We start from the raw sequence: 23,197 nt of genomic DNA, 5'->3' as shown, positions 1-23,197 counted from the left end.
CTAAAATTTTAATTGTGTTCAAAATTACATAACATAAAATTTCAGTCTTTACCATCAGTCAGAATTTGCGTGTAGCATTCCAACAGGCTGCTCAAAGTGTCCTCAAAACGGCTCTTTTCATTCACGCTCTGTAACAAAGCAGTGATGGTGTCCTGGGATTTCTGCACCACCAGCATGGAGGTCTTCACAGCAGACAGACAGGAGTGCATGAGCTGAGCCTGAGCAATGTGCCGTCCTGCTAGATCACTACCACACCACCAGGGGGAGACAGACACAAACAAATGAATTAGTAAGTGAATAGATTTTGGGATATAATTTTATTGAATACCTGTTTTTGTGGAGGCATTTACTCAGGCCTGTATGAAGAAACTGCAACACTGTAAACAGGACATGTGTTGGTAAATTGGAAATTTGAAAAATAATTGATAAAAACACTGAAATATGAACTGACAAACTAATACACGAACCACATTTCATAATTTGTACAGATAGAAACTACAGCGATAGTATTTTTGCATAATAAAACAGGACATATTGTTGTTTGTGGAGGAAATGATGCTGCTTCAAACACCGCAGCCAAATTGCAATTTAAATTTGATTGCAATTCATCTTGCCGCCTAACCTGGACAGATCAAAACCATAATCATAAAAGGAAAAATTCTAATTTGACTCACCTTCGGGTAATATCTTGTTAATACACTTTTCACCTAAAAGATACAAAATCATATCAATGTTCATATCAAAATAAATGAGTTAATCTTAGTATGAACTGCAAACGGGTAAAAAATAGTACTAACCAATTTGGAAGCCATCGAGACACGCAGCAATGAGATCTACATTATGACTGAACTTGTCTGAAACAGGATTGGACAGACAGTCAGAAAGGCAGGATGATAAAGACTCTACTGCACAATCCACTGACCAGGCCGGGACTGAACCTAAGGCGCTGAGAAGCAAAAGCATGAATTATGTGAACTGCAATCTTAAATCTACAGTACAACCTTAAAGACTTGAACAACTTTTCCACCATAGCATGGACATTTCACCAGAGTCTTGATTGAGTAAAGCACTTAAAATCAGACCTATTTGTTTCTTGTTATTTAGTCAAGTTAGTCATTTCCCCCACAGAGAGAGAGAACACTGTAAAAGCCACACTAAAAATTGCCTTGCACTGTCCAAAGCAATGAATGTGTTTTATCCATCAACAAATCAGAGGATGTACATTAAAGTGTGTCTACAAACATTGCTGCTTGTACATATATGAGAGTAAAAACTCAAACACAAGAAAAACAACTTAGGAGCAATTATTCATTTATCTGTTTATCAACTAAGACTAAGATTTTTACAGAATTCATGACGCATTCGAGCAGTACCTTGCGATTGCACGTCTTAAGGGGTTTTTGGGCTGCAGTGAAGTGTAAACTAGAGCCAGCGTGTGGAGACAAGCTCCGAGCAGAGGTCCATCAGGTTGTTCCTCTGTGAGTGCCTCCAACTGTGCACCTGCCTGTGACAAAACAGATACACACAAGTTTATAGCGTGTTTTCACAGTTCATGGGTGTATTTTCAATTAATTCTAAGTAATTAGAGGCACAAGGGCTTTCTAAAACACTTTTCATGAGTAAAACTGTGATTATGCTTATGGTCATGTTTTGGGTTTTTTTGTTGTTGGTTTTTTTTTTCATTTATATAGAGCTTTTTTTTTTACCTTCAAGGCACTTAAACCGCTTTACATCAAGGAACCACCCACCCATTCACACACACATTCATACACCAGTGTACTCAGATCCTAATAGCAAGGTGGGTTAAGTGTCTAAGGATGTGTCAACAGCATCAGTGGGAGCTGGAATCACACCAGCCAACCTGTGGGTCAGTGGATCTGACCGCTCAACCAATGACGCTGCCAACCTTCAGACAAAGGCTCTACCAACTGAGCTACTGTCACCTGCTTATAACATAAAGCGTATTATATTTCACCTTTTACGTTAAAACTAGGTATAAAAACCAAAAAGTACATGTGTTATGTATTGTTTATGAAGTACAAAAGAACATATTTGAATGAGGGAGTTGTTGTGTCACACACTACATACGATAGTGGTTAGAGAACAAAGAGAGAGACAAAAGTTGGAGGATCAGTCACTGTTCAGACCAAGTTGTCTCATTGTGTCCTCAGGCAAACACTTCACCCAATATGAAAATAGTGTGAGCATATTACAAGTGTAAGGCTCTACTATTGTTATTGTTGTTGTTGTTGTTGTTGTTGCTACTGCAACAATGCCCAAGGGTTACACATTTTACACATTCACAAAACAAGATAATACATTTTTAACTCCTACACTGTAAATATCACATTTTGGGTTTATAATATTGCTAATTTGCCTAATTGCTAATTCAATGTAACTTTACCTTTTTAACCAGCTGGATTTGCTGCACTGGGTCTGTTAGCTGCAAACAGGACTGAAGAGTCTTAGCAACATTTTGAACCCCATCCTCTTCTCCTCCATCAATGGACAAGGACGCTTTAAAACACAATACAATAATATCACTCACAACATGATCAGAAATGTAGTCGGTAGAGTCGATTATAAAATAGATAAGTAGCAACAGTTTTTAATTAGTTCTTACCTATTAATTTTGAAAGCTGGTCTCCATCTAACACAACAGCCTCAACTTTGGGCGTCTTCTTTTTCACCACCATGACTAATACCTTAAAAATCACAACCAAATAAACAGGCATTAATAAGAGTACTACTATGTTATAATATTAAGTCATTTTTGAGCACAAATACTGCACATTACTCAATGAACTTAATGAATGAGCTACTAACTAACTATTTTTTCTGGCTGGATAAGACTGTTTGCGTGTATTTTATTACTCGGTTTAAAAAAATAGGATAAAAAATACCACAAAATAAACTTTAAGATATTTCGTTACGCATTGTCACTGCTGTCATCACTTTCCCATGCTTTAGTGAGTTTGGCATCTTTAGCTCAGCTGCTAGCAACTAATTTTAGGTATTTTTGTTATTTTTTAGGACAAAATTAAAAAGCACAGGACAGACAAGAGGTGACAATATAACGCGTTAAATAAGCATAAATAAAAGCTGTATAATTCTCAGTTTCGTGCATAGTAAAAATAAAACCCTCACCGGAGTTTGAGCCGCATGTGTTTCCTCTCAGCTGTGCGCTTCTACCGAGCGGCGCTGGCACCAACACGCCACAGCGCCACCTACAGGAGAGGAGGGTGACAGGAGTATTATTTACAACAATTACATGTTTTTTTTAGTTTGCATTGAGAATGATTTTTCTTATTTCCCTTCAGATAAAATAGGGTTAAGTTTAGCCACAATCTGCTTAGCTTTACTTGATCCAGAATTGCTGTTGTGTCCGTAGGCAAGACATTTCACTCATCTTACCTGGTGTGAATGTGGCAAGTCTGTGAAGGTTTGTGAAAACTGGCTGGTGGTGGAAGGGGCTGATGGTCCTTATTAGGAGAGAGAAAGAGAGAGAAAGGGTTTAGTAATCCCGAGGGAAATTCAAGTTTGCTGCTGTTGCTGTTTACTGTTGCTGTTTACATTTACACTGTGGGTCTCAGTCGTTTCAGTCTCAGTCAAAGGTCTCGGTGCTTTTTAACAGGAGGACTGGTCAGGAGTGTCAACAGATGAGTCAAAAATGTTCCTCCTCTATGTCCTGCAGCATCACAGCAGTGTCCAGTGGGAGCCAGGTATAAACACAACAGGAAAGGCCTTGTCCTTACTCCCTTCTGGTGTTTTGGTTGGTAATGAAATGGTCCGTTCAATCAGTGTTTCCTCTGAAAGATCTTCTTCCATATTTGCTGCCAGATCTGGTGTAAAAAGCTTGTAGCACCTCAAATATCCATAACTCCTTAGCTAACCTTAACAGACTTCATGGATAGAGGAAAAACAAACCGCTCAGCTTTAATAAAATCCAACAGCTCATTATTTTGTATGTTGTATTGCACTTGTTGCACTTCTACTACTGCCATGGGGATTGCATAATTTAATGTTTTGTCCTTCCAATTACATTAACTATAACTATATCAATTATAAATCACATCATGTTGCATCCCCAAGTGTTACCAAAAGTTACTCTTACTTTTCCCACATACTTTTTTAGTCTAACTTAGTAATTTCTTGTACCACAACTTCCATTTCTACTTGTAATATCACTTTGTAGTAATGTTACTCTTACTTGAACGCAACTTTTAATTACTCTTATCCACCTCTGTATAACAATAGCTGTGGCATAGGCCTTCAAAAGAACACATCTTGTTAAGGAGGCTTATTACTGTTTCATTATCTTCTTTAGGCCTGTTTGATTTCTGAAAAAGGGCTTAAGGAACATTGATGTTTTGAGAACTATTAGCTATTTTATGAACATGTCCATTATAATTTGCCTATTCATTGTTTAGTGCAATCATGACCTTACACAGAAGCAATATCCCTGAAAACACTATTGATTCATGACTGGTACAATGAGAAAAACATTGATTAATCCGCTCCACAGAGCTTGTATTGAACATGTTGGCACACACGTTTCGCAGGCAGCCCCAGGGGTCATGAAAAAGCGCTCCGTGTTTTGATTGGCTGTTTTAGACGTCAATCATTCCCAGACCCGCCTTTGGGACATCTGATTGGCTCCTGTTGGTAAAGCCACGCCTCCTCCATCTCTAACTTTTTGCCTCGGAGCTGGAATGAAAACCGCTGGGAAAGGCAGAAAGTCAACGCTGGATGATCGTGAATTAGGAAACTTTGGACAAAAATAAAAACAGAAGCTCACGTTTGGAAATGTCGACATGACGTGAGGCTGCGTTTATAAGCTACTCTCTGCTTTACAAGATTCAGGGTAAGTAAACTTTGAATTGCGATAGTTTTTTCCTCAAAATATACCAACTTAATTCAAGGTTAACAGTGTTTTGCATTAACAGGTTTAGGAAAGACTCGTTTGATTCATTTGTTGTTCATAGTTTGCTGTATATTAAAGCTTATTTGAAGCCTGTAGCTGAACAAAACGAGTTTATACGTTTACAAGTTTAAGGTCTCTTGCCAAACTGTCTGTAGTGATACTAATTTAACTCTTTATTGGCCTATAACTTTATAATTTCATAGGGTACAGCTTAATTAGCCTACTAGTAAAATACTAGTATGTCATCTTTTCCAAATTATAAAGTATCAGTGTAGTTATTGGTAGAAGAACTTTTAATATTATTATAAAAATGTGTTATAGTGATTGGCCTGTTGTAATGAGTAAGTAACTAGGGATGTAACGATATTATCACGATATGCATCTCACGGTACGATATTTATTGCGATATTTTGGAGAGTTTGTTATAAGTTTAGATAGGACACTTTTTTTAAATATCCTGATAAGATTTTGGTGTGAATTATTACTCATAATCCCAAAAATTCAAGTAAAAAACATTAAACTTCATGATGTCTGCGCTGAAATGAATCATGGGATGTGTAGTTCCTGATGTTTATTAGCTATTGCTACTATAAAAACACGCATTTAAGCATAGGAACTTGTAATTCGATATATTGTGATGCCGTACGATGTTATTGTGAGACTTTTGACGATACGATATCACAATATTTGGGTTATTGTTACATCCCTAGAAGTGGCAAGAGTAGAAGTTGTTCTTGATAATAAAGTTGTCTACTAAATCACTCCTTTGCCAAACAGAAATGATCAGTTTTTATATTTACTGTCCTGCTCACTCCTGAAATTTCACTATTTTACATTTGAGATTCACTTCTAACTAAGACATAAACTTACAGTAAAAACAGACATTATTATTAAGTGCTTTGGTGTGTTTGCACTTTTTCACTCAAAAAGGCTATTTTATTTATTAAATGTGTGTGTAGCATCCCTCTTAACTCCTTATTTGCTCATAAAAAGCGTATATTCCCAGTATAATGTGTGACTGTTCGGTGAGGCCTCTTCTTTCACACAGGGCTCAGGTCAAAGCTGAGGCTTTACTCACAGGAAGTGGCTGAATGAAAGAAACACAGTCAGGGTTCAGGAGCGCTCACCAACCACATCGCGTTTATCATAATACTGTCACGCCTGGAGCACAGAACAGAGGAGAGCTGGAAAATACTGTATCAGAAGTACATAGACCCTGGGTACCCAACCTTTTTCAGTGTGTGACAGGGTTTTTATTATTGATTTAATCACAATTATGCAACATCGCACAGTGTAGGCCTAATATTGATTAATAATAACTTGCCTATTATTGAATACAGCTGTCTAATTTCTAAATAGATGTTGGTTTTCAGCTTATATTTCATTTTGAGGACAGCTGAACATCCAAAATATATAACATATTTAGTGCTGAATTGTTATATTGTCTATGACAAATGTCCTAAAATCATTCTGAAACCTATGGATATCCAACAAAGTTTACTTGCTGTCACTTGAGAATCAAATCCAATGTTTACAGCTCGTAAAATTAGTTATTTAAGACTGTTTAACCTGCGTATTTTGACAAGTAAAAGTGTTAGTATTTGCTCTGTTTGTTGAGTATTGTCCCCTGACATTTGCGCTGCTGCTGCTTAGCGAGAGGGACTTTTTCATTGCTCAGTGCAGTGTTTACCACAGCACAGACTGCAGCAGAAATAACTCTTTTATGGCCGTCTCTGCACATGTTTGAGTGTTTTTGTGAGCGCACCCGCGTCTTAATGACAGGTTACTACAACATAAGAAAGACCAATGCTTTTCTATCAACCTTCATCTGCCTGACACGCTGGATCCATCTGAATCTATGATTTGTTTTAAAATGTACGGTTGGGAAAATTTGTCATGTTTAGGAGCAGTGGAATTGTATTTTGTTTTCTTTTGGAAGGCAGAGATAACGCCCAGTGGTCACATCATGTTGGAACATTTCAGGTGCAGACTGTTTTCAAAACATGAGGCAAAAGTTACTCTCAGTCTCGATTTACCCCTCTGCTTGTAGTAAAGTAAAAGTTCACAGAAAGATATATATTTTTGGAAGCAATTAAAACACCTGTAATTGAATAGATGATAGAAAAAAAGGTAACAAAGTACAACATTTGTATGGAGACAAGCAAGTGTAAAATGACATTGTACATCTTTAAAAGTTTGAGGAAGACTCTGAAATGTTGTCGTCACATACATTTTTTGGCATATTGCTCACCCCAAGTTACCAGATGGTTGTTGGCTTGAATCCTTTGACAAACTCTCATGTCCGTGGAAAACACGTCATGTTTTCCATCACCGTTCCCTTATCAGTTTAACTCACACAAGGTCATATCCTGATACACCCTGGAATATGCTTTTAAACTTATTTCAACCTTACCATTAAGCACTGGCTCTATTGACTGTTAATGTAGCTGAAGGTGAATGATTCTCTGATGGAATATTTGCTTGACCAACATGGATTAGAGTTACGCAACAACATTTCACCAGGTTACTCAGGCAACACATTGAAAAGACAACAGCTTCAGGGCTCGGCAATTTGCCAAAAAATGTATCATGATTTTATTCCCAATATTGAACCTTTTTTTTTTTTTTTTATTTACAAAAATAATGCATGTCGTGAACTTAAAATATGTTAAACTTGTAATCGATGTCATTTAACACTAAAAAGTCTGAACTCTGCTCCAAACCACATGCTTCAGTCAGAGGACTGATTTTGGAAGTCTCGAATAAAAAGACCCAAGCTGATCATTGATGATTAGAAATGACTAGGGATGTAACGATATCCAAGTCTCACGATAAGATATTGTCACAGTATGAACCTCACGGTACGATATTTATTGTGATATCGTGGGGAAGCTCACGATGTAACAATATCCAAATCTCTCTGTACGATATTTTCACGATATACATCTCACGGTTCGATATTTATTGCGATATTTTGTGGACTTTAACAAAACTGTGAATATGCAACGTTTTCATCTTAAAATGCCTCGACAACACTTAATCCAAAGAATTAAGACTTAAAAGTGTTAGAACTGTTATTTCTATTATCTATTATAGTCTATACTGAAATGAAGCAAAGGATCATGGTCTATGTAGTTCCCACAGTTTTTTTTAGCTGTTGCTGCATCATAACTCTTAATTTAAGCAAAGACACTTGTAATTTGATATATTGTGATGTTCCGTGACATTATTGTGAGAACTTTGATGATATTTCGGTTATTGTTACATCCCTAGAAATGACTGAATCTCGATTAAAAATTGCCCTCCTTAGCTTTTAGGACACATTGATAATTATAATGAATGTAAGTATAAGCTCCATGTCCTAAAAACCTCACTTTAATAATCCCTTACACAGCTGAACTTTTTTTTTTCCAGAGGCGAGATGGCAGAGGGAGAGGAGGCCATGAGTCCAGACGACTGGAAGGAGAAGTGTGAGGTCCTGGAGGCGCTGCTTATGAAGTTCAGAGTCCAGATCATCAAGATCCGAGAGCTCACTGCAGACAAGGTCAGTCTGCCTCAAGACAATATTTAATGCACATTGTGATGAGTAGTGTGCGAATATATTATCTATGATCTAATCAGCTGCGGTCATCTACAGCATCATCACCTCAAAGTGCAGCTGAAAGTCATATTTTACAACTGATAACTGTGTTTCCTTTCTAACAGGCTTGATTACTTTTCCAGTTTTTGTTTAGTTTTTTCACTGAAAACCTAGCATAAATCTAAACTAGACCAATTACCACCTACAATCCACTTTTCCTTCTGCCTGATTTAGAAACCCAAATCCCACAATGAAGTTAAAAGTGCTTGTCCTGGTTTAGTCCCGGTCTAGACTCGGTTTAGTTCTGGATTTAGTATCCAAAAACATTCATTTTGTCTTCTTTTATACATTAACTTCGTAGATTCTTTTTAAAGACAATACAGTAGGAGATGGCTTGCAGTTTGCAGCCGAAACATATCAACAAGGTAAATACATCTCCTACTGTATTGCTCATTGTGATGATTGCTCAAGTGTGAACGCACCAAGTATCTCGATATTTCAGCTGCACCATTGCAATTTTATTATGATTATGATTATTATGACTGTTATGATGATGATGATGATGATGATGATTATTATTATTGTAGTAGTAGTAGTATATTTTATGACTAAATATGAAAACATAACATAAACATGATTCATTTTGATTAATAGATCTGTAATTGTAAACTTGTCATACTGATAAATCATGACATCTCTAATTGACTAAGGGCACGTTATGTATAATTCTTACTTTTATTTATGTGTTTATTGACTATTAAAGATGCAGTATGTAATTTTCTGTAGGCTGCACATCACTTGAGTCCATGGAAATAAAAAGTTAAAACCACACTTTGGAACATTCCCCAGGGAGATAGATGTGTTTCATGCCATATTTACAATCCCATAGTCAAAGGAGCAGCATTTCCATGGAAACAAGCAGACGAGGCTAAATAACAGTTATATTTTCTGGGTAAAAAGTGGCATACTGTGGCTTTAATTAATCAGTTTAAGTGACTTGGCCAAGAGGTCTAGAGTGCACGTCGCAAAACACAGGTTACGGTAACATTTTCATGGTGACACTGGATGTAAAAGCAATGTATGGTAAGAAAAAGTTCAAAATGAGTGGAAAAGCATTGAGCAGTAAAACCAGCTAGTGCCACTGTATCCCATTTAAAGACATTGGCGACATGATGAAAGTATATATAAATATGCAGTACTTTCCCTCCACGTGAGCCTGTAGTCTGTAGTGAGGTTGTCCCGGCCCACAGCTGCACTTCTCTGGTCCAAACTGGCCCAGATCTGAGCTCTCTCTCTGGGGAACCTGATTAGAGCGTAATGTAAACACCGTCTGACCACAGGGCTCCACACGCAATGCATCATGGGACTGACCCAGCTCCAGTCAATTACAGAGGCACAGTCAGCTCCACCGGACGCAAAACAAACTGCTGCGCTCTGAGTTTGGGGCTTAGTTTATCTCACACTGCAGAAGAAATTATTGTTTTGATTAGGTATATCAAGATTAATTGACTTACTGATAAACATGATTATTTGGGTCACAATATAATTACGAAGTGCTAAATAATAACTGTGAGAATGATAATAATATTCAGGGATTTGTGTTAAACATGTGTGAATGAAACAAAGCACAATTCCAGGTGTGTTTGTGATGATTTTGCTGAGAACATAGATCAATAAATAGCCCTTGAAATCATGATTATCACAACAATCGTAACTCTAAAATTTCATATTGCTATGCCCGTTTAATTAATAAAAAAGTAGCAAATTTTGAGATGTACAAGCCGCATTAGCAGGTTTTGGAATGCCATACCTCAAAACTTAATGTTTAAGACTGTGCAAGGATAAGAACTAACTAATATATTGCATAAGGTATCCAATAAATAAATAAATTTATTTATTTGGAGCTCCATTAGCTTTCATGAAGTGGTGTCTAGTCTTTCCGGGGTCCATTAAAAATTATAAAATGGCACTATAACATTAACACTTAACACATAAATTACAAATACAATTCAGGCGTTTTCATAAAAGCATTAAAATTATTCCAGTCATCCTCTATACAGTTCATTCAGACATTTTTATAAGAACATCTAACAGCATTACTTTGCATAATGTACTGGGACTCCACTGTTCACTTTGGAACACAAAATAATACAAACTTGTAGCTTATCTGAAACTGTGAATGTGTTTGTTTCTCCTCTGTTGCCTCTCGTTCCTCTGGCCCAGGCCCTCGTGGGCTGCAGACACTTAGCTCAGCGTGAAGTCCTGAGATTTGTGGTTGAACGGCTGTAATCCTTTCATCTCTCACTTATTCACTGAGTTCAAATGCAGTTCAGATGATTTCACAGGGAAACTATAAACTCTATTTCTTATGATGCTTTGTGAATTGAAGATCACTTTATTTAGATTTTTTTCTCATATCGATTGAACACAGTTTTTATCTTATTTTATTTAGTCTTGACCTTAAACATTTGTTTTCAATATTTATTTTCTGAACGTAACTATTACATCCTTTTAAATTTAAAATGTGTTCCTCAAAAGTCTGAAGACTGAAGATGCTTTTACATGAACAGGACTGGCTGTAGACTTCTCCATTAAAATCCCAGAGCTGATCATTGATGATTACTCAACTCTAGATATGTTTTTGATGAGAAGACAACGTTATAGTATAGATCAGAAGATGAGGTGATAAGGTAGTGATGAGGGCTCATATAGAAACCTACCTGTTCTAGCCAGTTCTGTCATTGTGTCTTTGAGCAAGACACTTTTGACTGCTTTGTCTGATTGTTCTGTTGGTGATGAAGGTCTTAGAGGTTGTTGCTGGACAGTTGTAGCTGGTTTTATTGAGCACAGAATGGATAATGAGCTATTGTTTATCACTTTGAGATGTGCGAAAAGCATAAAGAGCCCTTAATTATTGAGGTATTAATATTTTGTTTATGCGTTTGTTGTCCTGTTTCAAGTTAACAGCTGCCATATGTTTGTGTTTTGATGCCCTATAACACATGAAAAGGCAAGTGTCCCTTTAAGTTTTGATGCTGAATGACCTTTGACCTGGTGTGGGCTGACCTCTCAATGCTGTGAGCTCATCGTTTTAAAGTCCTCCCTCTGAAACTAGGACTGAGTCAGGGTTTGTTGTTTTAAACCAGTGCAGAGGTCCCACACGTCAGCACAAAATCCCCCTCATATCTCACAGAGCACAGAGAGAAGCCATTTGTTTATTGTGCTATGTTATCCACTGTCCTGACCTAGCCTTTCAGCATTACTGATGTTTATTTCCTTGACAAACTATGTAATGTTGGTGTTGTGGTTATTTTCAGTGTGTCAGTGTCTCAGATGAGAGTATAAAAAACTATATTCTTAAATATATTGATTGTAACTTAAAAAAGGACTATTGTGTAGAGTTGCATTGATTATTTGGCTTTTGATCTGTCAGAAAAGTCACACAATGCACCTTTAAGTAGTTTAGGTTTGTCAAGCTGTATGCACATTAATTGTATGGTAGTTACGGCTATTTTTCCGCAATTTCAAGGTAACCCTGCCAATTTGAGCTGCAAAAACAATCATAATTAAAGCAAAATTGGTATTAAAGTTACCTAAAGGCAAGTTTGGGCACCAGCTAATCAGCGAAGAGCCATATATTCAGTGTTGTCAACGACTCCCGAGATCGAAGATTTAAAGCCGTAATAAAGAGTAGGGGTGTGCAAAAATATCGAAATACCTATATATCGTATCGTTTAATGTGATGATACAGTATCGTTTCCGTGGGCTTCTGTATCGATATATCGATATAAGAGTATTTTTTTGTATATTTTACTCAATTATTTTTTTACAGTGCTACAGTTTTGTTGCTTGTTCAGCGGAAAGAAACTATTTTATGCGACACGTTTGACATTTTCACTGTTTTGATGATTAAAATAAAATGTTTGTGTTTCATTTTAACTTTGCACAAGAAGTGGTTTAACAAAGACTTTAAGTATCACAGCCATGATTTAGACGTTATTTTAATTGAACCGTATCGAATCACTTTGAACTATATTGGATTTAAATTGCACTGTATCGAGGTATGTATCGTATCGTGACCTATGTATCGAGGTATGTATCGTATCGTGACCTATGTATCGAGGTATGTATCGTATTGGCAAATTCTTAATGATACCCAGTCCTAAAAAAGAGAATGTTTGGTGAATTTCATCAAAGGGAAAGACGTTATTGCCCTTCTTCCTACGGGATTTGGGAAAAGTTTAATATACCAGTTAATATACCAGCATTACACACATCACGACCAAATAGCAGCAATTGGTTAAATGATAAAAAGTACCCACCTACTGTTGACTGAACGAATTCTAACGCTGCGAGGTCAGACAGTGTCCACAAAGTGAATCCAGCTGATGAATCAGGCTAGGTATTCATTCCCCCAAAATGACAAAATTATAATTTAAAACATTTTTAAAAATCAAACAGTATAGGCCTCGCTCCCATAAACTCTCAATGGGATCAAAGGGAAGACAACAAAAATATTTTACCTCAGAAATCAGTCAAGGGCACAGAAATCTGGAACAACACCCCAGCCACAATAAGACTCCACCACATTTTTTTAATTTAAAACTAATCTGAAACGATGACTTAAGAGGAAAAAAAATCCGTAACCACTAGTGTTATGCTCCTATGTAAATGTCAGTGTTGCATGTCATGCTTGTGTGTTTGTGTATTGTGGCGTGTCTTATGTTTTTATGTCTCTGTCTCTCTGACCTGCCAGCAACTACAGATAAAAAGTAGTCTTCGGGCTAATTCTGGCGTATTTACAGGTGTATGTTCATGAATATGCATTGTCCCTTTTACATAAATAAAACAAAAAACAAAAACTGAAATAAAGACTGCAACCAATGCCCTAAAAGCATTTATAAAGAGCTTGATTTATACGTTTCTATAGCATCTGATGAAATCCCCCAAATCCTGAGAGATGTGTAGTCTATAAAAGGAAAAATAAACAAAAATGTGATGTGATTCTCTGGGGAGGAAGCTGTGTTTTTAATAAGCTGTGAGTGTGTTGCACAGGAAGCCCGAGCACAGGGTCAAACACTTTTCCTATAGCCCATTTTTCATACCACTTATTTAAAATGATTATAGTTTTATTTTAGCATGCACTGATGGAGAGTATGCAGTAGTTGTTTTGGGAGGGGCGTTTGTTTTGGCGACCGGTGCGTCCAGCTTTAACAGAGAGCCCCATATGTATTAGATTTACTCAACTATTTTATCAACGTGAGCTCAGGCCATCTGCTCAAACTAACAGTAAATGAGTGATTCAGGAATGCAGACACAACGCTTTATAAGGACCATACGCTCAAATAGGTTAACTCCTGACCACAGACGAATTATTTAAGTATATTTAAAGACTGTGTCCAAATCTTGATCATAACTTTCTGCCTATTTTTCAAAGATTATCACAGTAAAACAATATACAGTGTGGTAATACATCAAGCCCGCAGGTGTAAAGGCGGAACCTATTTTGGTGCTAAACTCCTCCATGTTTCCACTGGTGTATTTTTCTACATTTTGGCATTTTTCTTCTCACAATATAAATGGGCTGGGTGATATGACTATACAGTGCCATAATATTTTTGCAATTATCTGATGTGTTTATGTTCCAGCACTATTGGTCACAAAAAATGGATATTAATGAGGAAGATCTATTTTCATTATTATTATTATTTCAGTTTTCATGTGAGGTTATGAACCCTTTATTAACACGGTAGGGAAATTTTGCCCATCCTTCAATGTCACTGGGACATTTCTTTAGCAGCAGTCGGCACTCAGGGATTCATCGCTGTGATATTGTTGCATGTTTTGGGTTCTGGGTTGTTTAATTGTGACATATGTAATGCGCTGCTGAGGGGGCTAACTGGTATATTAAGCTTTTCCCAACTCCCATAGCAAGAGGTCAAGTCAAGTCAAGTCATTTTATCTATATAGCACATTTAAAAACAACCATCACAAGTTGCACCAAAGTGCTTTACATCATGAAACACAACACAGTGAAACAATAACAAAAAAATTAAAAATATTACATAAAAGAGTGACTTGATACACAAAGATAATAGTCTAAAATAGAGCTTATGGGCTGTTGAACTCCATCTTGAAAAATGTGCTTTTACAAGACTTTTAAAGTGAGGTAGGGAGGAGGAAGATCTCAGGTAATGAGGGAAGGCATTCCAAAGGTTGGGGGCCACAACAGAGAAAGCTCAGCCTCCCCTGGGTTTGAGGTGGGATGGTGGGACAGACAATAAGTTGAGAGAGTTAGACCTGAGAGACCAGGGGCTATGTGGGGGGTGAAAACATCAGTGATGTATTGTGGTGTGAGTGAGTTGAGTGGAGAAGGGCAATAACGTCTTTCCCCTTGATAAAATCCATTCTCTTTTTTCTCTTTGGCTTTAAATCCTCGATCTCGGGAATCGTTGCTAACAGAGAATGTATGGCTCTTCGCTGATTGGCTGGTGTCCGGACTTGCATCCAAACCGGGGTTTTTCAGAACCTTCTAGTGTATTCCAATCCCTGACCTAGTCGCTGGAGAGAAATTAAATTGAGCGGAGACACAAGGTGGCGCCAGCCTGGCCAGGAAACTGTAGTGCCTGAAGGAAACCCACCCAGACACAGGGAGAAACATGCAAACTCCACACAGAACGGCCAAGATGGGGATCAAACCCAGAACCTTGCTGTGAAGTGTGAGCGCTAGACAGTCAGCCACCGTGCCACCAGCAAATGTACAGGGATGAAAAAAACAGATTATCAGGATCATTAGTTAACATCTAAAACCTAGTGCATGGATCATAATGAAATCTACATTTTGATCTATTCTCTGACAGACAGAGGGCCCTGAGCTCAGAGCCTGTATGCTGTATACAGACAGAGGGTCTTTGTGAGGTGGCGGGGGTGCAGCTCTGGGGGTGGGGCTCCGAAGTTCAGGGGGAGGACGGACACAGACGCTGCTCCAGGAATTTCAGGAATGGACCTGAACTTTTAGGTCTGAATAAAGAGCTGAGTGCTGCAGGGTTTATAGAGCGATATCAAAAGTTAAGAGGTTTTAGGAAAGTATATGTGTTGTGTCCAGATACTTGAAGCATATCACATAATCCTATCCACACTTTGATAATCTATAGTCACAGCTGCTCTGACTGACTGACAGAAGAGCAGCTGCCAGTGTGTGCCATCAGGACCCTGACCACAGCCCATCACATAACCTAGTCATAAGTAAGATGGGTAAAGTGTCTCTCTTGACCAAAAGCACAACAACAGACTGAACAGAGATGGAATCAAAAATCTAAAAGTGGGGCAGCTCCCAGTTTAAAGGTCCTATATATTATGCATATTTGACTCTTGTGAGCATTCAAACCATGTCAGAAGGTTATCTCATCAGAAACATTCCTGGAGTTGCATTTGGTTCCATTCACATATGTTTGAGTAATATTTTATTATTAATCTGTATACCAGAGGTGGGACCAAGTCGTCATTTTGCAAGTCTCAAGTAAGTCTCAAGTCTTTGACCTCAAGTCCATGTCAGAGCTAACTGGTATATTAAGCTTTTCCCAAATCCCATAGGAAGAAGGGCAATAACGTCTTTTCCCTTGATAAAATTTGCCAAACATTCTCTTTGTTCCAGCTTTAAATCCTCGATCTCAGGAATTGTTGCCAACACAGAATGTATGTCTTCATCTACATCCATCTTGACTGCTTTGTTTACTGTTGTGCTGGACCACAAAAGAGACCCAGTGGCTTCACAGCTCTTCACTGATTGGCCGGTGCGCGGTCTATAACTTCTGGGGTCTATAACTTCTGGGGTTGCAAACCGTCTAATGTATTCCACTTCCTGACATAGTTGCTGGATAGAAATGAAATGGAATGGAGGCACTAGGTGGCCCCAGCCTGGCTAGAAAATCAGTAGCCTGGGATCCAGACTGGTTCTTTCATATTTTATCCAGAAGATCTCTCAGTCTGGTCACTACCGCCTCGAATGCGTTTCAGGCAAAACTCAAAAAGAGCTGTGTTTATTTTTCATGGGAAAAAGAGCAGCTCATTTACAACAAAATCAAATCTCTCTAACCTCAGATTAACCGAATTTTGTGCTTCCGTGATTCATCAGAAATCCACAATATTTTTCAATCCCTTGAGATATATTTTCTCATAACCAGCCATGTTTGTTTTTTGTTTTCATATAGACCATGAGCAGAGGTGGGACCAAGTCATTGTTTTGCGAGTCTCAAATAAGTCTCAAGTTTTTGACCTCAAGTCTGAGTCAAGCCCAAGTCAAATACAGGCAGGTCCAAGTCGAGTCTTGGGTCACTGGCCCAAAAGTTCAAATCAAGTCCAAGTCATCTGCTTTGAGCTTCAAGTCATTTCAAGTCTTTAAACCAAAAAAGTACCAAATACAGCTTAGATTTTTGCAATTTATATGACTTTTATACTAAATTGTACTTAAAAAGTCATGGTATATTTATATATGAGTATTTATATAGTTGTAGAAATGCTAATTTTTCCTTAAAAGTCTTGTCAAGATCTTAGTGTGAATCATTGCGGTCAGAATAGAAAGAATTAAGATTTAAAAGTGCTTAATAACTATTTTTAATAATTATTTTTGTCATGTGTCTGCACTGAAATGGAAGTATCGTGTGTGTTGTAGTTCCCTCTGTTTTACTGTATATTACTGTATATTACTGTAGTACATTTGAGGATACCACGTCTCAGTACTTCAGTTACATCCAAAGTAACAAACAGAAAAGTGGAATGGACATGTTCCAGTTTGTTTCAGTAAAATTCAGCACCACATTTATCAACTGAAAAGAGAAAAGTATTTTCTAAAAACGTATATTTTCAAGTCCCAAGTCCAAGCTTATCCACCTGTCAATCACATCCATCTGAACTCAGGGAGAGATAAAACTGGACCCAGACTACACGTCATTGTAAAGTGTTGGAGAAACGTGATTTTTTTTGGCTGGCCAGGCAGGAAAACCAGAGCAGGGAGAGCACTTCATGGTCTTGTTGTTTTAGGATCAAACCTTGTAACATTACCACATTCTTGTAGCCTTGTGACAGAGATAAAATTCACATGAAATTCCTGGAAAAAAAATCTCGCCAATTCAATTTTTTGTAGTTCATTCTGAGATTTTCCCCCAAGTTGTAACTGGTGTATCCTTGTAATCATGTTTTAATCTGTCTGCTTTGTACTATACTCAGAAATGGGTCTTCTTCCTTTCAACTTTACTTTACGAGGGCCAAAAATTACAAAGGTCAAAATCATTTCTAACCGCACCACCGTCTAACCTGTCATTGGAGCTTCTCACTTGAGTTCTCCAGGAAGTGACACACGCCCATGGTACCTTCTTTCGCTAAAAACTCCCCTGTGTCTGAGCTGCAGCCCCGGTCCATCCCTCGTGTTATTGGTCTATCTCTTCGTCTTTAAATAGTCCAGATGCAGATGCAGTTGAAGCTTCTCCGCTCACTGCTACAGCCTGTAATTATAATGCCACATCTATATATGCCCTGAGCCACATGTGCTCTGTCGCTCGTGGTAAACTCTGGGATCTATTTAAAGTCTTGACTGTGTGGAGAGCCGAAAGTGCACCAGGAAATACAAGAAATTGCACATCTGTTTATTACTCTCAGTATTAATATGTTGTATGGAAATTATTTTTTATTATCATTGTGGTGGTATTGAGTATCGAGTCTAGATTTGACGTTTTAGTATCGCAACAACACAAGTGGATTGTACTTTCTAATGTAGTTTTCGAACGCAGTATTTTTACATTTTCTTGAGTAATATTTTGTTTGAAGTAACACAACTTTTAAATGAGAAAAAGCTTTGATTGCTTACATTTTTGTGTTGTTGTCTATTCCTTATGATATTAGTTTGTCCTGGTTTAGTCCTGGTTTGGTTTTGTTTGGTCTTGGTCTGGTCCTGGTTTAGTCCTGATTTGGTCGTGGTTTGATCCTGGTTTAGGCCTGGTTTGGATTTGTTTGGTCTTGGTTTGGTCCTTGTCTGGTCCTGGTTTGATCCCGGTTTAGTCTTGGTTTGGTCCTGGTTTAGTCTTGGTTTAGACCTGGTTTGGATTTGTTTGGTCTTGGTCTGGTCCTGGTTTAGTCCTGCTTTGGTCTTGGTCTGGTCCTGGTTTGGTCTTTGTTTGGTCTTGGTCTGGTCCTGGTTTAGTCCTGGTTTGGTCCTGGTTTAGTCCTGGTTTAGTCTTTGTTTGGTCTTGGTCTGGTTCTGCTTTAGTCCTGGTTTGGTCTTGGTTGAGTCCTGGTCTGGTCCTGGTTTGATCCTGGTTTAGTCCTGGTTTGGTCTTGGTTTGGTCTGGCCCTGGTCTGGCCCTGGTTTTGTTCTGGTTTGGTCCTGGTTTGGTTTGGTCCCAAATCAGGACTAAACCAGAACAAGACAAAGACCAAAAGACCAAAAGACCAAAACCAGGACCATACCAGATCTTATACAGGACCAAACGAGGACCAGACCAGGACCAGAACAGGACCAAACCAGGAACAAAACAGTATGAGCCCAGGACCAAACCATTACCAAAACATGACTAACCAAGCCTTGAAGTAATTTTAAAGTAATAACACTTTAAACTAGTCAAGCTCAAAACAACCTATTTTTTTATTTGATTTTAATGAAACTATTAAAGAGAAGACATCATGAATTTCTTTAAAGGACACACAAGTTTCCACATTCAAAAATGACTTCATCCGAGGCCCTGTGCAAGATTAAAAACACATCCAAGTAACAGTATTAACAGAGTACGGTCAAATGCCCCGCTCTCGTACGCAGCAGTGACAGTGTTTTCAGCTGCTCTCTGCGTTCAGCTGCTGATCTGCACTTTTCCTCGACTCTGGTCAAACTGAAACGGTCAGAGCTCCAAAAGCACCACACCCAAACCACCGCTCACTGTTTCCACACAACCTGCTCAGACCACAGGCAAGACACACTCACATGTTTGAAAATATACACCAACATACATGTACTAGTAGCAGCAGTAGTAGTAGTAGTAGTAGTAGTAGTAGTAGTAGTAGTAGTAGTAGTAGTAGTAGTAGTAGTAGTAGTAGTAGTACAGTACTTAACTACGAATACTTGCAAATGTGAAGAAATTACTGAACTTCTTGGGCATAAAATGTATTTAAAATGTGATTCCTGTTTTATAAGTTAATGTTATCAGGTCTGGTCCTGATTTGATCCTTGTTTAGTCCTGGTCTAGTCCTGATTTGGTGCTGGTTTGGTCTTGGTTTGGTCCTGGTTTGGTCCTGATTTGGTCCTGGTTTGGTCCTAGTTTGGTCTTGTTTGGTCCTGGTTTAGTCCTGGTTTGATCCTTGTTTAGTAATGTTGTAGCTGTAGTTTGGTTTTGTTTGGTCCTGGTTTGGTCTTGGTTTGGTACTGTTTTGGTCTTGGTTTGGTACTGTTTTGGTCTTGGTTTGGTCCTAGTTTGGTCCTGATTTGGTCTTGATTTGGTCCTGGTTTGGTCCTGATTTGGTCCTTGTTTGGTCCTAGTTTGGTCTTGTTTGGTCCTGGTTTAGTCCTGGTTTGATCCTTGTTTAGTAATGTTGTAGCTGTAGTTTGGTTTTGTTTGGTCCTGGTTTGGTCCTGGTTTGGTCTTGGTTTGGTCCTGGTTTGGTTCTGGTTTGGTCTTGGTTTGGTCCTGGTTTGGTCCTAGTTTGGTCTTGGTTTGGTCCTGGTTTGGTCCTAGTTTGGTCCTAGTTTGGTCCTGGTTTAGTACTGGTTTAGTAATGTTTTAGCCCTAGTTTGGTTTTGTTTGGTCTTGGTCTGGTCTGGTTTAGTCCTGGTTTAGTCCTGGTTTAGTCCTAGTTTAGTCATTCACCAGCTCGTATAAAGTCCTATTTAGTCTCAGTTATGATGTATGACTGTGTGTGCAAGTGTAAACTAAAATTATTCCTTGGCATAAACAACATGGTAAAATCCTGTATTTTAGGAAATCCTGACCAAGTCTGGCTCAAGATCTAGACTGACAGATTGCCCCAGATGGGTCAAATGCAGAGGACCTGGTCAAAACTGTGTACTTGAACCCTAATAATACTGAATCCTAACAGTTTATAAACACAGTAGCATTACGTACCACCACTTTATGCGCTGTTATTTACTAAATTCCCTTAATGCCAATGCAGTAAATCTCTCTTCTTACTCTAATACTGTCTCTCTCCAGTTTCACTAAACACAGGTTTCCTCTGGCTCTGATCTGCCTCATTTGTCCAGCTCTTTAACCCAGTCTGTCGGTGTAAACTCATCTCTCTGTGGTCTCCATGAGTGGCTCTGCATTAGCACATACCTCCCTCCAAAAGCTGCTGACGCTTCAGAGACCCAGCCTGCGTCTCTACCACTTCCACCGCTTTCAGCCGAGAAATTCAACAGGAATGTAGCTCGCTGTGTGTTTTCAAGGCTCTGGTCTGAGGCTGGAGCCAGAGTGTGAAAACTGTGTGACCCTGAGGTGCACATTTTAACCAGCGAAAAATTCAACAAAGACCTGCCTGTGTTTTTATAGTTCTAACGCCTCGTCATTATGTCACAACAAGCAACGCTTTCACCTGAGAAGAATCAATTCGGCCAAGTTTGTTCAATACGACGAGGTGGATAGAGAGAGGTCTTTGGGCAAGGCATTTAACACATATCATCCCAAATGTGGTCCATGATGTTAAGAAACTACTCTCTACTGCTCAGGTGAAGACCAAAGTCAGCTTTTTCAAATGGTCGAGAGGGAGTTGCATAAAATTAAAGTCTGGTTTAATTTCAATAAATTGTCGCTAAACATAGAAAAAAATAAATGTATGATATTTGCAAAACCCATCCATCCATTTTCTTCCGCTTATCTGGGACCGGGTCGCAGGGATAACAGTCTAAGCAGGGACTCCCAGACGTCCTTCACTCCATACCAGGAGTCTCTAACCTTTTTCCTCCAGTCAGCTACCTCGACAAAACGAACATTCCAGAGAGCTAATCATTTTAGAGCCATGGCAAGATGTAGATGGGGTACAGTTTGATAAAATATAAAACATAAAACATTATTTATTTATGCATGCACAAAGTCAGGCATTAAAATGATAGATTTACAATAATAATAGGTATCTAATTAATCAAATTTGGGTTATTCGGGACAATATGTGTAATTCAGAAATCCCTTGGCGGGCTACTTGAAAAGGGGTGGAGAGTTACTGGTACCTCCCGAGCTACAGGTTGGAGACCCCTGCCCCAGACACTTCCTCCAGCTCCCCAAGGCATTCTCAGTTCTTTAACCCTTACAAACTGTTCATTTCTTAAGCCTTCACAGTATGATTGGGGTCAAATTTGACCCGTACGAAGAATTTCTTTATAGCAAGTGTCTATACCAAATTTTGAACTACAGATCTATTTAGTCCTGAGTGAAAACAATCTTAGAAGAAAATATCTCTCTCCCCCTTGATTGACTTCTGTTCCTTAAGTGCACCATAAACACGATGATCAGGAACTCTTGAACTCTGTCACCAATGTCCCATAAAAAAAATACACACAAACATGGTCTGTACAGTTTCACAGTTTCAAGATTCTCTAAAACTTCTGTTTTGCTTCATTTGAACCGTGCTGATAGAGCTAAAATCCATCTCAATAAATATGGATCAAATGTGACCCGAGCCAGCCTCAGTGTCCAAAAATTTGTAGCACTTGTACAAAAGTATGACATTTTTAAATATTTTCATTTTTGTATATTTTGGCAAAATTCTGGAAAAGTCATCAAATTTCAGGATCAAAGAATGATGATTAGTGTATTTTGACTACAGTTTAATGTCAAAACGGGTAAAATTTGACCCAACTACTAGTATGTAAGGGGTAATAGTTCTTCAGCATGCCCAGCTATAAATGAAAAGCAATGATGTGGATTTACTAAATGTATAAAAGCATATATTAATCTAAAAATATTTCATTGTTTTCAGATTCAACAGTTGGAGGCTCAGGTGATCGATGCAGAGAAACGGGCTTTTGTCGCTCACCAACAGGTAACACAATATAATTAAGGGCTGCACAATCTATTGCTTTTACACTGAAATGACAATTTGAGTAATCGAGACAATTATCAAAGGCTGTATTTATGTACTTATGCTCGAAAGTCCCCTGCAAATAACAAAATATGCTGTGTTTTTATTGAAAAATCTTGTTGAAATTCATGGGATTCGTGTATTTGTTTATCAGTTCACATTTCAGTGGACTGTGTTCAGTGTCAACATTTTTATTAACATTTGATCTCTTAAATGTCAATAAAAATGTTGACGCTGAACTCAGTCCTACTATTTAAATACACTACTGGTCAAAAGTTTTAGAACACCCTAATTTTTCGAGTTATTTATTGCAATTCAAGTCGTGCAGGTCGAATGAGGAGCTTGAAATGGTACATAGGAAAGAAAGAGGTTAAAAAAAAGATAAAAGATAACAAAACACATAAAAGTCCAAGCTCTGCCAAAACTACCTCAGGAAAAAAGAACAAGATGGCGAACTCGAAAACAGACTTAAACCTCATTGAGCCAAAGGTGGACACTTTCATGAATCAAAAGTTTATAACCCATTTTGCAACAGTAAACAGTAAAAAGTAAAAAACTGGAAAAAGTGTGATGTTCTAAAACTTTTGGCCGGTTGCGTATATACAAGAAAAATCACACTATGAGATTACTTTCCATAATCT

The 23,197-nt window shown here is 38.2% G+C and overlaps 2 protein-coding genes across 2 annotated transcripts in view; one reads left to right on the top strand and one right to left on the bottom strand.

Annotated features, from left to right (window-relative positions):
- Window positions 1–3,194, bottom strand: part of thada (THADA armadillo repeat containing) — a 220,901-nt gene extending 217,707 nt beyond the window's left edge. The window contains 8 exon segments of the mRNA XM_055162731.1: window positions 53–246; window positions 329–377; window positions 675–707; window positions 798–946; window positions 1,374–1,504; window positions 2,405–2,517; window positions 2,624–2,705; window positions 3,148–3,194. Coding sequence (XP_055018706.1) covers window positions 53–246; window positions 329–377; window positions 675–707; window positions 798–946; window positions 1,374–1,504; window positions 2,405–2,517; window positions 2,624–2,696 — 742 coding nt within the window. The 5' untranslated portion in view covers window positions 2,697–2,705; window positions 3,148–3,194.
- Window positions 3,195–4,733: 1,539 nt separating this feature from the next.
- plekhh2 (pleckstrin homology domain containing, family H (with MyTH4 domain) member 2) overlaps window positions 4,734–23,197 on the top strand; it is a 42,264-nt gene continuing 23,800 nt past the window's right edge. The window contains exons 1-3 of the mRNA XM_055162647.1: window positions 4,734–4,864; window positions 8,339–8,468; window positions 22,455–22,517. Coding sequence (XP_055018622.1) covers window positions 8,346–8,468; window positions 22,455–22,517 — 186 coding nt within the window. The 5' untranslated portion in view covers window positions 4,734–4,864; window positions 8,339–8,345. The remainder of the gene's footprint in view (window positions 4,865–8,338; window positions 8,469–22,454; window positions 22,518–23,197) is intronic.

This window comes from Boleophthalmus pectinirostris, unplaced genomic scaffold, assembly GCF_026225935.1.
Source record: "Boleophthalmus pectinirostris isolate CB_2022bp ecotype Guang Dong unplaced genomic scaffold, ASM2622593v1 HiC_scaffold_5, whole genome shotgun sequence".
Taxonomy (NCBI): Eukaryota; Metazoa; Chordata; class Actinopteri; order Gobiiformes; family Gobiidae; genus Boleophthalmus; species Boleophthalmus pectinirostris.
This window is presented reverse-complemented; position numbering and strand designations above follow the sequence as displayed.